Source organism: Seriola dumerili, unplaced genomic scaffold (assembly GCF_002260705.1).
Source record: "Seriola dumerili isolate Sdu_G_001 unplaced genomic scaffold, Sdu_1.0 BDQW01000052.1, whole genome shotgun sequence".
Classification (NCBI taxonomy): Eukaryota; Metazoa; Chordata; class Actinopteri; order Carangiformes; family Carangidae; genus Seriola; species Seriola dumerili.
This window is the reverse complement of record NW_019174307.1, coordinates 9,493,114-9,509,520: the sequence shown is the minus strand read 5'-3', so window position 1 is coordinate 9,509,520 and position 16,407 is coordinate 9,493,114. Positions and strand designations below refer to the sequence as shown.

At 41.5% G+C, this 16,407-nt stretch overlaps 1 protein-coding gene across 3 annotated transcripts in view; it reads left to right on the top strand.

Moving 5' to 3' along the window:
• dip2a (disco interacting protein 2 homolog A) overlaps positions 1–16,407 on the top strand; it is an 83,886-nt gene that overhangs the window by 57,508 nt on the left and 9,971 nt on the right. Inside the window, exons 6-27 of one of the 3 annotated variants that reach the window (XM_022740377.1) lie at positions 1,240–1,377; positions 2,568–2,609; positions 5,654–5,773; positions 6,953–7,150; positions 7,394–7,485; positions 7,878–7,988; positions 9,023–9,146; positions 9,232–9,341; positions 9,478–9,580; positions 10,218–10,282; positions 10,688–10,781; positions 11,444–11,563; positions 11,756–11,870; positions 12,412–12,551; positions 12,889–13,025; positions 13,133–13,213; positions 14,230–14,357; positions 14,507–14,621; positions 15,104–15,305; positions 15,456–15,565; positions 15,963–16,043; positions 16,289–16,406. In XM_022740377.1, coding sequence (XP_022596098.1) covers positions 1,240–1,377; positions 2,568–2,609; positions 5,654–5,773; positions 6,953–7,150; positions 7,394–7,485; positions 7,878–7,988; positions 9,023–9,146; positions 9,232–9,341; positions 9,478–9,580; positions 10,218–10,282; positions 10,688–10,781; positions 11,444–11,563; positions 11,756–11,870; positions 12,412–12,551; positions 12,889–13,025; positions 13,133–13,213; positions 14,230–14,357; positions 14,507–14,621; positions 15,104–15,305; positions 15,456–15,565; positions 15,963–16,043; positions 16,289–16,406 — 2,544 coding nt within the window. The remainder of the gene's footprint in view (positions 1–1,239; positions 1,378–2,567; positions 2,610–5,653; positions 5,774–6,952; positions 7,151–7,393; positions 7,486–7,877; positions 7,989–9,022; positions 9,147–9,231; positions 9,342–9,477; positions 9,581–10,217; positions 10,283–10,687; positions 10,782–11,443; positions 11,564–11,755; positions 11,871–12,411; positions 12,552–12,888; positions 13,026–13,132; positions 13,214–14,229; positions 14,358–14,506; positions 14,622–15,103; positions 15,306–15,455; positions 15,566–15,962; positions 16,044–16,288; position 16,407) is intronic. The other 2 variants (XM_022740378.1, XM_022740379.1) reach the window with 2 other exon arrangements.

Here is a 16,407-nt window from a genome sequence, read left to right as displayed (position 1 = left end):
GCTAGTTAATGAGATTCAGTAGATTTATCTCCATCCGTCTCTAAGCAGCAGCAAAGTGAGATGGTGTGTGTGTGTGTGTGTGTGTGTGTGTGTCTGTGTGTGTGTGTGTGTGTGTGTGTGTGTGTGTGTGTGTGTGTTCATGTGTGTCTGTATGTGTTGCTGGCAGAACGATATCCTATTAGGATGGAGCTGTCTGATTTCTGTCCAGCTCGTCTTCCCTCAAGGTTGCTGTCATAAAGTAGCAGCAGTGACTGCTTTTGCATGGAGCTGTAAATAAATCTCCCATATCACCCTCTTCCTTGCCCCCTCAAACTCTTGATTCTGGCTGCCATGACGGTTGGCCATTATACATGGGAAACATTTGAGGGTTTTATGGATAGTAAAGCCCAATATAGTTAATACAGTGCATGTATTATACATGTACAGAACCTTAGTTTCTCAGGGTGCAGTTGTTTTTGGTTCCAAAATCGAATGCAGTCCACTGCAACAGCTCATGAATTCTACCTTTACAAGGATAATAATGTTTTTGAGTGACACTGTCTGAGGTGTTCATTTCACTATGTTTATTATTGAGGTTGTATTTGGCATTGATGTTGAACTGGATTACATAATATTTAGAAATGTTTCTAATCTTTTTCCGACCCCACACATCCATATATAAAACATTATTCAAAATGGTGCTGTCCAGTACTACACCACCACTAACTATGACTTGAATAATAAACATATAGTTGAATTAATACCTCTCTGACAGTGTCAACAAAAACTAATCATTATGATCTTTGTAAATGTAATATTTGTGTTGTACTCAGTTGCTTTCAGTTGTATAGGTGCACTTGATAAAGTGGCCAGGGAGTGTATGTATTGTGAGGTGTCCTTTTTGAGCACACAAAGGGAGTGCAAATGGAAGCCATCACAATGTCCTCAGACTTGCCTGTTAAGCATAATACACAGACATCTTGCTCTCTGTGAATACAGTACTTGCTGAGGGGAATGTATCTGTTGAATAGAAACATTCATTCATTATCCTGGCACGTAGTTAAAATGGAGGTAAAATGTGGACACATTCTTCCGCAGTGAAAGACTTTTCACTTATAGATGACAAAAAAGCTCCTAGCCTCTCAATCAAATTCCTTAGCTATCAGATCACTTTATTTGCTTACATTTTTATATAGTTGCAACAGCCCAAAGTAGGCCTGGCGTTTGACCTTTTAACCCCCGACACCCGACTCATCACAGATAACCACTCAGCACCCCCCGATGTGACAGGGCTGTCGGAGCGCTCCTCGCTTCATGCAGAGCGGCCCCAGGTGGCCTCGGTGCGAGGCGTTTCCCGCGGCTACAACCACCACACCAGCGTCATGGAGACTGCAGATGGTGAGTTTCCTACTTACGCACCCACTCAAAAATAAAGTCACCTCCCTTTCACTTTCTCCCCTGCTGTCTGTCCCTCTGTCTTAGTCAGACTGGCACAAGCTGCTGACTGACCCTCTTGTGTTGCCATGGTAACAGTGCACCTCTACAACCCCCCTAAAAATCCACTATGTTTCTTCCTTAATGTTTTATCCCCTAAACAAATAAGAACTCATAGATAATTATAATGATTTAGACAGGAAAATCATTTCACTCGAGTCCTAAAATGGAAAGGTAAAAGTCTTTGAGACGTGTGTCGTAAACCAAACCATCAGGAGTCTTGTGTGCAGTTTATGTCATGTTGTTAGTGAATCAGTACTTAAAATTAATATCATTCATCATTCATACAGCATCTAGTCTAGTGTTCACTCAACGCTGCCAACACTTCCCAGATGGGCCATCACAGATATTGACAATGGATACTGTTAGCGGACAGATGAGTAACCAGTGAAATCAAACCTAGAGGATGGTGTCATACAGTACATAAAATATCTATTTAACTAGTACTTTTTACTAATGTCGGGTCAACTTGTTCCCATTTCTTTTTAATATCAGTAGACGTGTATGATGCATTCAGATAGATCTCACAGTAACTGCACCAAGTTTAATGTCCACAGAGAGTTGCCATAGATGACAATCAGGTCGACCATTCCATAAAAAGCAGCGCTGTATTTCTGTCACTTGTCCATCTTCAGTCATTCAGCATCAGAGCTGAGCAGAGCTACTTTGAATCAGTGCCCAATGTCCAGTGCTGTAGCAGAGCTATCACCTTCCTGCCGTCTATCCTCTGTCATTAAGAATATGTGTGCGTTGTCTGGGCTTTCACCGCTAATAAATGTTGAACCAGTCACCTGGCTGTGGACGGAAAAGGAACGGAAGTTTTTAAATCTATGGATTTTTATTTTCTCTCTTATTATGCTTTGTGATATTCAAGATGTTTCAAACCCACACCTCCTAAGCCCGTTTTCCCACATGGGTTGTTAAGAAAATGACAAAAATAATCCTATCTTTGTTGTTGTGGTACAACAACTGTCTGAGTCTTTCATAAGCCCACTCTCACCTACGTCTGGCTGCTGGTAGATTTCTCACACATTCACATATACACAAAGTTTGTAGGACTGTTTCATTGACATCCTGATGTGTCTCTCCTCCAGGCTGTGAGTGGAAAGGTGAAGGATCCCTCAGTTTAATGGATGGTATTTATAACTGTTCCTCCAACTTTATGGCAGTCCGCTACATGTGCACTCTGCTGCGTGTGCATTTATGTTTGTGTGTGTTTGTGTTTCTGCCTTCGCTTATACCTATACCAAACCATGTGTGTTCCTCAAAAGTATATGCAAAGCTACAGTGAATTCAGTCATAACATTCCTGTGTGTGTGTGTGTGTGTGTGTGTGTGTGTGTGTGTGTGTGTGTGCGTGCGTGCGTGCGTGCGTGCGTGCGTGCGTGCGTGCGTGCGTGCGTGCGTGCTTGTTTCAATAGCTGAGTGTGTTGCAAATGCTTAAGCATTTATAGCATCTTCAAGCTATGTCTAACCTAAATGCTCTTCACATTGATCACATTGAAGCAGATAGTGTGAAACAGCGGCAGGTGTAACTTCTCATTTGCGGATGTGAATAATTAGCATGTTGACATACTTGTTTTCTCTCTTGCACTGGGACACTAAGACTTTTTTTCTGTGACACCAGACTGTTACCCTGTAGCCACACAGTGGGTTCTTTGATGGCAGCAGTCTAGCACTGCTGCCGATTTAATATTGACTCATAGTTGGTTGTAGAAAACATGCTACACATTGACTTTGGTTCTATCTGTAGTTGAATACTGACGCTGTGTGTTATTTCCTGATGGCACGTGCACCCTGCCCTGCCTGGTGATATTCTATATTATTCCTACTGCTAACAAATCCCATGAACAGACCAAAACTAACAAATAATTCATCTTACTAACTCGTTTTGACTTTGTATCAAAAGCTTGAGACAGGTGTCCTGTTTTCAAACAATCAACGATATGCATGCAGCATTGAGGTAAAACACGCTTCCACAGTGTCATAACAGCTTATATATAGACATTTTCACTAGTTAAACTATTTACACCACACACCTGCTTAAGGTTTTTCTTTGGAAAATTATAAGCATAATGTGGCACGTCAGTCTGCTCCTCTATCAACTGTCACCGACTTCCGAACTGAAACTCTAAACTCATGTTAAACACAGAGGCTTAGCAATATTCACTAAACAGGTAAACAAACAACACACAGTAACAGTTTGAGCTGTCTTACCTTAAAACTGATGTTTATTCCTGTAGTTTCGATGTCGGAGTATCCACAGCCTGCATTAAATCTGGAGCTCTGACCAGATGGCTGGAGCTAACAGCTAATCCTGCACTCTAACATCCTAACAGGCAGATTTCCTCTCATTACTTTTGTGAATAATGCAGTTTTAGGCACCATAACAACTTTTCATGTTGATCTCCTCATACGCTCTCATTTTCTGACATCACTCAGAAAGCTTTCAGTCTCACCATTGTTGTCCAAAAACTATACTAAAGAAGAAATAAAGAGACATGCAGTTGGACTGGGTGACATGTTCCTTCATTATAATGAACATGGGCACTGTAGTTTATCTTGAGTCAATCCCACATACAACTCCTACTGCTGTAAATACTTTGTAGCATACTGAATGTGTATTAATCCAGAGGTGTTCAGTGTTTACTCCAATTTCAGTAATGTTTGTCAGTGCTCAAATGTTTCTGACCATTTTTTAAGAATTATGTGTGGTTGGAAAGTCAGAAAAACACCTTATTGTATTTCATGGGATTTGTTGAAATTAAACAAAATGTAGAATAACAACAGTTTTATCTTTTCTTCCCATGTTTGATATGCTTTTAGTTTGTTGCTTTATGCAGTTCTTATTACTATATATGCATGTACAGTAGTATTATGGTGAAGACCGGGTGTGGCATTTTATGCACAAATTAAACTAGACCCAGTGTTTGCTACAGTGATTCAGTGCTGTGGGTGGATAAATTATGAAATCATGAAAACATCAATTATAGTCATCATCAGATGCAGACCCTGGTTGGCTGTGATATTAATGATCAAGGCCCTTGAGTGGGTGGGGTTCAGGGCCCTCAGATGTTGTTCTATGTGTCTGGGGCTTTCTAATTGGCCCATCAGGTGCTGCGCTGACCCTCACAAGTCTACTCCCAGTACATCTGTCCCTACATGAGGAGGCAGAGTCTGTCTGAGCCAGGCTTATTATAGTAAGATAGATCAGGCAAGCTTCATGCAGCTGTGGCCTTCGTCTCCTGTGGCTGTCTGGAATGTCTGACACAGACCACCCTCCTCCCAAACTAAGTATGAAATCAGATGGAGGAAATGATGTCCGATGATGATTATAGTCTGCACGTGTCCATGTCCAAAATGTGAAGGAAATCTAACTGCACACCTCCCCCCTTCTCTCATTTCAAGTCTGTTGTTTCTCTCGTTCTCTCTCCTCTCCTGTCGCTCAAGTTATTATGTCTTCACAAAGGTCCATGTCTCTGCAGTAATGCTTTTTGAGTATGCTCTGGTTCGGCTTTCTTATGCACAGCAATGTAAAAAGCTTATTAAAGATCCGTTTTAACATACACATCTAACATACACATATAGATATATTTTAACCTGACTGAGCTGTAGATGATTTTATCCTCCCAGAAGTATGATTTTGCAGAGTGTATGTAAAACAGACCCCTTTTGAGACACCTCATGAATCACTGAAAGGACACAGAAAGTGCAGAAAGGACATCTTTGTTGCTAGGCAGCAGGCGAGGCTGCTCCTCGTTTTCTTATTTATTTTGCCTGTGAGGTGTTTCAGTGATTCTAGAGTGTAACCTGACTGAAAGACTATAACCTCTGACCTCCAGGTGACTGTTCAGGACCTCGTGGTCCACTGTTTTGTTGTCTTGCCACAGTGTGAGTGACAGCTGGTTGTCCTCTGTGTCTCATTAGAACACCACACTGACCTTTTCTCTTTTCTTTTCTTATCTGTCCTTCCCTCATCCATTTCCTCTCCTTACCTCATCATTGTCTCAATCTCTCTGTCCACATGTCTTTCTCTACTGTATCCCCTCCCACCTGTTCCATACATCATTTCCACCCTGATATTCTTCCTTTCCATGTCTGTATATCTCTCCATACCTTTGTCTTGCCATTTTTATTTCCCCCCTACCATTTTCTTCATTCCCTCCAATCTCATTGTGTAGGTGTTCCAGTCAACAGCCGCGTCTCCTCCAAAATCCAGCAGCTGCTCAACACTCTGAAGAGACCGAAGCGACCGCCACTGCGAGAGTTCTTTGTGGACGACTTTGAGGAGCTTTTGGATGGTAAGCTGGCCTGGAAATAATTACATTACTTTTATTAAATCAATAAATCATGGGAAAAAAGCGTTCCTCTTCATGTTATGTGACAAGCATCCTGATCAGAGCCTTCAGCAGTTAAATGATGACAAGTACATCGGCTGACCATATTTTTGGCATCACTGGATTTTTGCAGTTTCACTATTGGTTATTGATGAAATTCTTGTTACAGCAGAGACAAAAATGTCACATTGACCTCACCACGCCTCTCAAATCAACAGTTGAGCTACATTTTTAGATCAGTGGTTGTTATTTTGTCTCTTGTCGGAGCTGAGACCACCAGGTGTGGAAAGGAGTTCTAGGTACAGAAACACACACACACACACACACACACACACACACACACACACACACACACACACACACACTGGACCAGCCTTGTCTAATCATTTCCTCTATTCCAACCAGGCCATCATGGGTTTTGGGTGGTTCTCTGCCAGGCTGAATAAACACTGAAAATGAAAAAGCAGCAGGAATAGTAACACATCAGCAGGTGATTGTAAGGCTTCCCTGACTCTGGCACTGAGACTGTGGCATGGCAGGCCTCGGTGGTCTGCTTGATGTGAGCAGAAAAACACACACAAAGCTGAAATGGGACCTGACCGAACACTATCCGTTCCTGATAGAGGTGCTTTATTTGGCAGGGATCCATCTTGCCAGCTCAGTTAAACAATTCTGAATCCCACTTATCAGAAAGTTCAGGCGAGTGTGAAGGGAGAATAGTGACAGTGAAATGGAAGTCAAATCAAAGAGCAAGTAGGGTGCTTGAAGGAAGAGAGAAACCTGTGCCTTTTAATAAGCTGTAGCTCCAGGTTTCTCAGGAATCGCTATCTTAGGCAACTGAAACTGATAAGGACAGAACACAGCTCACCTTTAAACCCTCAGTTTTTCCTCTTCCATCACTCCCATCTCATTGCCTTTCAGTCCCACACTTCCTTTATTACCCTGTCTTCCTTTAAGAGGGCGGTATAATGCAAAAATTTACCATTTCTATGTAAATCTCTCAACCAAAATCAGACACACAGACTCTTTCTCAAAGAGCTTGCATGGCACTTCTACACAAGTAGTTTATCCTGCTTTGTTGCACATATTGTCTACTGAATTCACCCTCAGACTGAAGTTCCATTCTCTTCCTCATATATTTAGTCCAGCAGCCAGATCCTAACCAGCCAAAGCCAGAAGGCCAGCAAATGAGTCCCCTGGAAGGAGAGCCTCTCGGGGTGGTCACCAACTGGCCTCCCTCCTTGCCAGCAGCCTTACAGCGGTGGGGGACGACTCAGCCCAAGAGTCCCTGTCTGACGGCACTTGACAATGCTGGCAAGCCAGTCTACACACTCACTTATGGTAGGTATCAACGTGTGGATGATTGGTCCAGAATTAACAGTGGAGACAAAAAACAAAAATCACCTTTTGTCATCTATTCTTGGTGGTTTTCGATGTACGAATCAACAAGGAAGTGTCTGTCTCTGCATATCCCATTTTGTTATCTCCTGTCAGACTAAGCTTTTATGTGTTTGAATGTTAATTCGACTGTCTGGAGTTGTTAAATCCAAAGAAATATTTTACACTGTGTGTTCACCTCTGTAGGTAAACTGTGGACCCGCAGTCAGAAACTGGCCTATACTCTTCTTAACAAGCTGAGCACCAGGAATGAGCCTTTGCTTATGCCTGGAGACAGAGTAAGTCATGAGTTGTGGTGGTCAGTTGCATGTTATATTCTCTGTTGTTTAGGCGTGTGGCTGATACTCCTGCAACAGTAAAATTATCTCACAGTTAAAGATGCAAAATCTGGAAACATTTTTTTTTTTTTTATCATAAATCATAATTTATCATTTATTGTAAAGAGTGCTGCTTTTCAGAGCTCCATTTTCAATAAGTTGGCATGTTTGTTTTTTTTCTTGGTTTTTACGAATACAATATCATCATATCATTACTTGTGAGGGGAAGCAATTTTTTTGTTTTTTGGCTACAATAGTTGCTACACATTGTGCTCTTTGCTTTCTTTATCTTTACATAAATCAGAAACTGTATAACATATCATTTGACATGTTGTGTTTCTGATACCCCGTAGGTTGCACTTGTTTTCCCCAACAGCGATCCAGTGATGTTCATGGTGGCCTTCTACGGCTGTCTCCTGGCAGAGCTGGTACCTGTGCCTATCGAAGTACCGCTGACCAGAAAGGTAAAGGCAGAAACAAAATACTGTCTCCTGGGACTTTGACATTATAGTGCTGATCAATACAACCAGTGAAGAGCAGTAGTGACCCCTGCTGGACATTTGACCCCTCAATGATTGAAGTGTAGACATGACATGCCCAGTTTGATAGTTATGTTGTCCCAGTGTGGATATTTGTGATTTATTCTTACATTCCTGAATATCTGTTTGTCCCAAACAACATCTAGTTTTTGGTTATCTGTTGTGCGACTATAATTGTGCCAGCATTATCTTAAATGTTCTAATTGCAGAGTGTTATAATGCATTGTGGCTCCTAGCACATCCTTACAAATTCAGGCTCATTGGTTACACAGGCTGAATATTAATACCTGTTCTTGATTGCCCTTTATAAGCATGCTGTTGGCAGACGCTGTGCTGTAATTAATGAGATTTGAGTAAGGTGAAATGATGTGTAATTCCAGTCAAAATATTAGATCACAGGCCAACTGTTCTCAGGAGTCAGAAAGGCATTCACTAGCTCTGCCAAGTCACATTTCTTTCTTTCTTTCTTTCTTTCTTTCTTTCTTTCTTTCTTTCTTTCTTTCTTTCTTTTTCTTTTTCTGTACTCCCGTTCTACCTCTCTGTCTCTCTGCCACATCCCACCCAGCATCTCCCACAATTCTTTGCCTTTCTGCACAGTACGGTTTGCTCAGCATGAGTCTAGCTGTAAGCTAATTTGCACAGCCAATCAAATATGAGTGAGCGCACGTCAGATCTTGGGTTTCATTCCTGCTACGATCGGGCTTTGATGCTCAGCAGTAGAGTTTTTAATAATTGGCCATCACTCTTTTTTTCTCACCTGCTGGTGCTTTGATGTAAGATGCAGCTATTGTCCTTCTTTCTCTCCCAGTTACAATTCCCACATTCTCTCAGAGCATCTCTTCTTAAAGCTTTCTTGTTCTAAATTGTATTGTTCTTAATAGTTGATCATTGTGTGACAGATACTATTTTCCTAAGTTTGCCAGTATGAACCTCAGTTTTTATTCTCTTTGGTCCCCCAGGATGCAGGAAGTCAACAGATTGGCTTTCTGTTGGGCAGCTGTGGTGTCACATTGGCACTGACCACTGATGCTTGTCAGAAAGGCCTGCCCAAAGCACAAACTGGGGAGGTAGCCACTTTCAAAGGTACAGCCTGTTTTATTTTCATTTTGATGCTCTGACTGTATAGTTTCAGTTGGTTTGAACTGGTTTCATGTCTATGTCTCTGCAGGCTGGCCGCGGTTGCTGTGGTTTGTGACAGATGGAAAACATGTTGTGAAGCCTCCGAAAGATTGGCATCCTCCAATACGTGAAGCCAGTAATGACATAGCCTACATAGAAGTAAGTGTGGTTTCATTGATCTTACCAGTAAAAAAAAAAGATAGATTAATTCTTAGGTAGTCTTCTTTTTCATATAATTCATATCTAATTTTTTGGAATGAAGCTGTTCAAATGTTTTTCTGTTTCTTACATCTAGTATAAAACCAGCAAGGAAGGAAGCACCATGGGGATCACAGTGTCCCATTCAGCCATGTTGGCTCACTGTCACGCCCTCACACAGGCCTGCTGCTACACCGAAGGTGAAGAGTACACTCTGTATTTACTTTTCACCTGCCTTGTGTCTTCGCCATCATTTATTCATTCCTCTGACATGGAGAAAACCATCCAGTTAGTGATGTTAACATATGCTAAAGAGAGAAAGAGAGACCAGCTTTAGTAGGATTATGCAATTTCTTTTTTTATTCATACTTCAGATTAGATAACACAGAGCACATTCATTGAAGAAACTTATTTTTAATCTCTGATATTATAGAATTTCCCCTCTGCGTTGCTCACAGATCCTATCAGAGTATAATTACAGTCTAGTTTGATAAACACAGCTGCCTAGTGTGCTATGTGTGTTTGCGTCAGACCTGGGTCAGGTCTGCTTAAAAAGAAAGAGAACGTAAGGAACCTCCTCTCCTCCAGTGTCCCAGTTTTGCTCTAAATAACTTCTAACTGCACCAGTAGCCCCTTGAGATACCCCAGGTCTGCTTCTGAAACTTAGTTTAGTGCTTCACTCATGCCAGTGCTGCTACAGTCAGGGTTTATTAAGAAAATTGGAATAGGATGAAGTATAATTGTGCAAGTGAAGAAAAGGAATGTTGATTAAATGTCTTAAACGCTTTTTGCCCCCCTCCCCCCTAACCTTGGCAAAATCCTCTTTTTGATTTGCAGCTGAAACCATAACCAACGTCCTGGATTTCAAGAGGGAAGCAGGATTATGGCATGGTGTTCTCACTGTGAGTGGTCTTAAACTCCCTGGTAAAGCTAATAGGATGGTTATATAATTGGAAATAGAGGAGATCTGAGTCATCTGACCGACTTTTTTCCTATGAGGGCTATTTCAATATGTAAATTCATTCAAACTAATGAAGTCCTGATGGACATCTTTGCTGATAACTCAAGAGTTTGAGACCTGTGAATAAAAATTATGTTTCTTCTAATACATAGTCAACCCAACTTTTATTAACCCGTTCCGAACATGCCATGGAATTTACATAGAGTTCATACATAACCTGTAGTAGAAGCACCAACATGCTTATTTTATACTCAGATAAGTTTGTTTGCAGTGACATTATGTGGGTGTAATGCACTTCGATATATTTTTGGTGCTTATCTGATGTTCTTTTCTGTTTTCATGGCAGAGTGTCATGAACAGGATGCACGTGATCAGCATCCCATACTCACTGATGAAAGTCAACCCCCTCTCCTGGATACAGAAGGTTCACACATACAAAGGTAAGAGTCAGTTCCCCTCGGCATTTGTCACTTTTCACTGTAACTCTGCTCGCAGCATCTCAGCCCTTTGAAGAGGGATGTAGCACAGGGAAACCAACTGAGCTTTATATAAATTTTAGGGTTATCTCGTTTGTTATTGTTATTCATTATGGGAAATCACAACACTTGTTGTAGTGCATTATATCACACTTAGAAAGTAACACACATACATTTTTACAAGAAAGTACCTTGAGAAAAATACAATGGAAGCTTGCTGGATGGCGATGGCTTATCCAACATTTTCTTCTTGTTGTAAGTGTCTGTAAACGTGTACAGGTTTAACTTCCAGAGAGAGTCTGTTTCACATAACAGTTTTGATTCTCATTGTACATTTGAGAGGGTGCATGGATTAAAGAAATAGTTTTTTTTGGAATCATTGATTTCTAGCTCAGTTGTATTAACCCAGTGGAGGTTGAGGACAAGAAGCCTGCAGCGCTGAATAAGATTTAACTCCTTTCTGGTCTGAGCTCTGCTGAGTCACCTGTTGGTAACTGAGTCAGACCATGGCGCTATTTGCCGTCAGATTGTGTGATCTGTGATTGGCAGTCAAGCTGGGTGACAGAGGTGTTGATTGGATGATTCCATTGTCAGCCTGTCTCCTTGTCTTCGTGTCCCCCGTACAGCGCGGGTAGCAGTGGTGAAATCGAGGGACATGCACTGGTCTCTGCTGGCTCAGAGAGACCAGAGAGACATCAGCCTGAGCTCACTGCGCATGCTGATTGTAGCCGATGGAGCCAACCCATGTGAGTGCACCTGCAGATTCTTAAATAACCTTATTAAACACCCTAAAGCCACAAGAGATTATAATTGATTTATTTTGTTTGCGTTTCTATATCTGTCTGACTGTATATACGTGTGTGTGTGTGTGTGTGTGTGTGTGTGTGCGTGTGTGTGCGTGTGTGTGTGTGTGTGTGTGTGTGTGTGTATTACCACAGGGTCGATATCCTCCTGCGATGCCTTCCTCAATGTGTTCCAGGCACGTGGGCTGCGACCTGAGGTGATCTGTCCATGTGCCAGCTCTTCGGAGGCCATGACTGTCGCCATCCGCAGGTGAGCTGCTGTTACTGCATCTTATGAGAACAAAGCAACCTGCCACTGCTTTGCATTGCTGCGCTGTTATATCACACTGCGTTTGCAACATCAGCTGGATCCTGCAGGGAGAGGAGGGAGATTTGTGCTTCTTTATCACAGAGATGAACTGTAGGATTTTACAGCTCTCTGCTGATCACAGGCCTCAGTTATGGAGGAAAAATTAGGATGACAGACACACGGACTAAAAACACATGCTGTAAATACAGAAGCTGGCTCTATTTTTTAAAGTGAGAAACACCTTTTGTTTTAAGATATATATATATGAGTATAGAATTGTTGTAATGGAGAGTCTACATCTCACAAATTCGCATGCTCATCAATTCTATCAGAATCATATCTGTCTCCTTTTCATGTGTTAGAGATATAGTTTATGAACCAAGCTAACCATATAAACTGTGAGTCACAAATTGGTAATGTTTGTTTACTATGAAAGGCAGAAGAAATGAAGAGGACAGTGAAGTGAAGGTTTCTGTGTGTAAAATCTGTGTGTGTCCTGCAGACCTCCAGAAATGGGTGTTCCTCCCCCAGGGAAGGCGGTGCTGTCTATGGGTGGGCTGAGCCACAGTGTGATCCGTGTTGACACAGAGGAGAAACTATCTGTCCTTACAGTGCAGGATGTGGGACAGGTCATGCCTGGAGGTACAGTGCACTGTGCTACTTATTAACAGTTTGCTGCCATTAATGAGTAAAACGCTTATGATAAAGATATTGTAGAGAAGATGGATGATCTGATCAGACTGCGGGATCTGGCTGTGATTATGGCATCATGGTGTTCATGGCTGCACATTAGGAACTTAAGGGTCTCTTGTTCTATACCATTTAAAACAGAATTACATAGCACTTTGTTTGATGAGAAAAAATCCAATTAAACAGCAAGTATAAAGCACCCTGAACAGGAATAAGAAAACTGATTTATGTTAAATGATATTTCATTGTTCTGACGTCAGATCCTCCTGTCATGATTGTGTGTCTCCAGCTGTGGTTTGTGTGGTGCGGGTGGAGGGGACACCTTATCTCTGTCAGACAGATGAGGTCGGAGAGATCTGCATGAGCTCGGGTAGCACTGGTGTAGCTTACTATGGTCTCCCGGGCATGACCAAGAACATCTTTGAGGTGAGTGTTTTATTTCTGGAACTGTTCAGATGTGTCAAAGTAAGCAGTAAGCTGATCTCTCTAAATACTTGTCTTTTCTATACTTCATCCATGCACGTCTCTTGCAGACCATCCCAGTAACATCATCTGGGGTTCCCATCAGTGACAGACCCTTCAGCAGGACTTCACTGCTGGGCTTTGTGGGACCAGTAAGTTCCACCTCATTAACATGCAATCTTTTAACCTTCCTTTACTTAGATGTCTGTCTTATAGCTCTGTCTTAAACACAAAACTCAAATCTACCAAATGTCCCAGGGGTGATATGTTGTACTTCTGGCAGCACAAGCTTATGAATATAAATTATATGTCTGCTTAACAGAACAGGCATATATTTGACATAAATCATCAGTCTTTCTAAGATGTTTACTTAGCACACTTGTAAAAGATGGCTCCTGTGCCTCAGTGTGTTATGTTTGAGTGTACATAAAGGTTTATGTAATCTGTTTCTATATGATATGTAATATCTTCAGTGTTACTCAGCCTGCCTTACATAGATCAGTTTGTAATTTCCGTGAGAGAGTGAGAGTAATAGCAGTAGCTTAGTAAGAGTAAGAGTTGTACAAATATGAACCATCAACCACAAATCGAACCTACAAGTCACAAAAACACATCTTCCTCACTAACCTTTTGGGGTATGTAGCCACGCAGATAGTTTCAATTTTTTGCACACAGCATGTGAGATTTATAACCTTTGCTTCTGCTGGGACCCCAATACAATGGTGGTAAATAAAAATTCAACCTGAAAAATTACTTGTGAAAATTCACCAATTCAGCAGTATCCCAGTTACTCCGGATAATTCACAGACCTCTCTGAAAACAGTTGTCATTGGTTTCTTTCTTTGATAGTATATACTGTAGTTGCAATGAAAGCAATGTTTATTAAGAAACTGCATTTAGTTGATAATTTACACAAACAGCTGTCTTATTTTTACACTTTGAAATCAGTGAAGGAGAGACTGATATTTTATATGGCGACCTGAGATCAGATTTGTCATGAGCGAATTCATACAGGACCACAATGAGTGGAGAAAAAATTGGGGGATGGCTTGGCTGGGCTAATTATCAGTCAATTATCTATCGACAAATTAAGTTTATTTCCCTGTAAGAACATGACAGCTCAAAGATATAAAGAGGTTGATGATACATTTACTTTGTTTCCCACCAGGACAGCCTTGTGTTTGTTGTGGGGAAGATGGATGGGCTGATGGTGGTCAGTGGGCGGAGGCACAATGCCGATGACGTAGTTGCCACAGCACTGGCAGTCGAACCCATGAAGTTTGTGTACAGGGGGAGGTAAAAGAGGAATTTTAAAACTATACACTTCTCTACATATCACTGCCGCCTCACTCTCTACTGACAATATAAAGCACATCAGTGACTGAGCAGCTTCATTGAATGAGTACAGTCTTGCTCTAACAGTGTTGTTTTACATTGTGTTCCAGGATAGCAGTGTTTTCTGTGTCAGTGCTGCATGACGAGAGGATTGTTGTTGTGGCAGAGCAGAGGCCGGATGCCTCTGAGGAAGACAGCTTCCAATGGATGAGCCGTGTCCTTCAGGTGCTCTGTTTTTCACATGTTATCACCTTATAACATTGTATTTAGAGGACTATACCTGTGGTTTGGATGATTTCTCAGTTTTTCCAGTGCAAATCAGATATATTTACTAAGAAGGTAGTATTACTAAGAATGATGGAGGGTGAAATCAGCCAAGGCTTACTGCATGCTTTGAAAAACTGCCATTAGAAGAGTGACATGTTTATGGTTTGTCTTTATAATGTCCCACTCAAAGCTGAAAAAAGTCAATATTTTTGTCTTGGTTTGGTTTATTTTATAATCTACATATGCATATAAAAGTCATAGATATTAAAACAAGAATAATTGCAAGTGAACCCCTAGGGTGCTTACTAAAACTAAAACTCGACTGCACAAAGCTCACATTATTCGTTTTTAGATCGAGTAAAATTAAGATAACTTCTGATTCACTTGACAGCTTTGCTGATTTTACCCTTTTTATGTGTGTATTACCTGTCTGTTTCCAGGCCATAGACAGCATCCACCAGGTTGGCGTTTACTGCCTGGCTCTGGTTCCTGCCAACACGCTTCCAAAGGCTCCTCTCGGTGGCATCCATATATCTGAGACCAAACAGCGCTTCCTGGAGGGTGCCTTGCACCCCTGCAATGTCCTCATGTGCCCTCACACTTGTGTCACCAACCTGCCCAAGCCAAGACAAAAACAGCCAGGTAGACCACCAGCGGTGCTCAGGTTTAGAAACAAATGTAGCATGAAGACTTCATTTACTTAATTTCGTAATTTTTTTATTGCTGTGTTTATTTTTTCGTTTATGAATGTACATGTACGATGATATTGATGATCTGGTTTGTGCCGCACAGAGGTCGGTCCTGCTTCTATGATAGTAGGCAACCTGGTAGCAGGCAAGAGGATAGCACAAGCCTGTGGGAGAGACGTGGCACAACTGGAGGACAATGACCAGGCACGTAAGGTAGATGGTCATCCTCATTTCACCCACTCATCACCTCCACACATTCACTGCAGACACAGGTAAGGATCTGAAATCTGAAATACACACAGCTGATGGAGAGGACATGGGTTTGACTTTCTGCTGTGACAAAAATCTACCTGAATGAACACAGGTTTTGTGTAAATCAGATTCCTCTTCTATCATGCATTAAACCCATTACTGTTTTCAGCTTCACATATACTGTGACCCATCAGATCTATCTTTCATTTACAAAAAACACACCATGTGCCATTATACTCCCATCAGGTTACACACAGTTTCTTTAATGAGTCATCATTGTCTCAATGTGTCTTGACTTTGCTGTTTGAGACTTTGATTCCTCTGTAATTAAACCTGTGTTTCTGTCTCTCTCTTATAGTTCCTTTACATACAGGACGTGCTACAATGGAGAGCTCAGGCTACTCCAGACCATCCTCTGTTCATTGTTCTCAATGCTAAGGTACTACTTTTGTTCACCATCTCTTTACCATGAATTGAATTAAGAAGGGTGATACAGATAAAATTTACTACCTCACTAAATGAAATATTGTCATGTAATGGAAACTATTTTAAACCATCTAAAGTTTGATGAATCCTACAGATGATAAAGAACACCCTTCTTTAAACTTATAACCTTTTGTATCTGTTCAACATAGATAGCCGTGTAGATAAATGTAACTTGTGTTCTTATCTTTTGCTCTTCAGGGCACGGTGGCTAGTACAGCTTCCTGTCTGCAGCTGCACAAGCGGGCAGAGCGGGTGGCCGCAGCTTTGATGGGACGCCTAAACACTGGAGACCATGTAGCACTCGTCTACCCACCAGG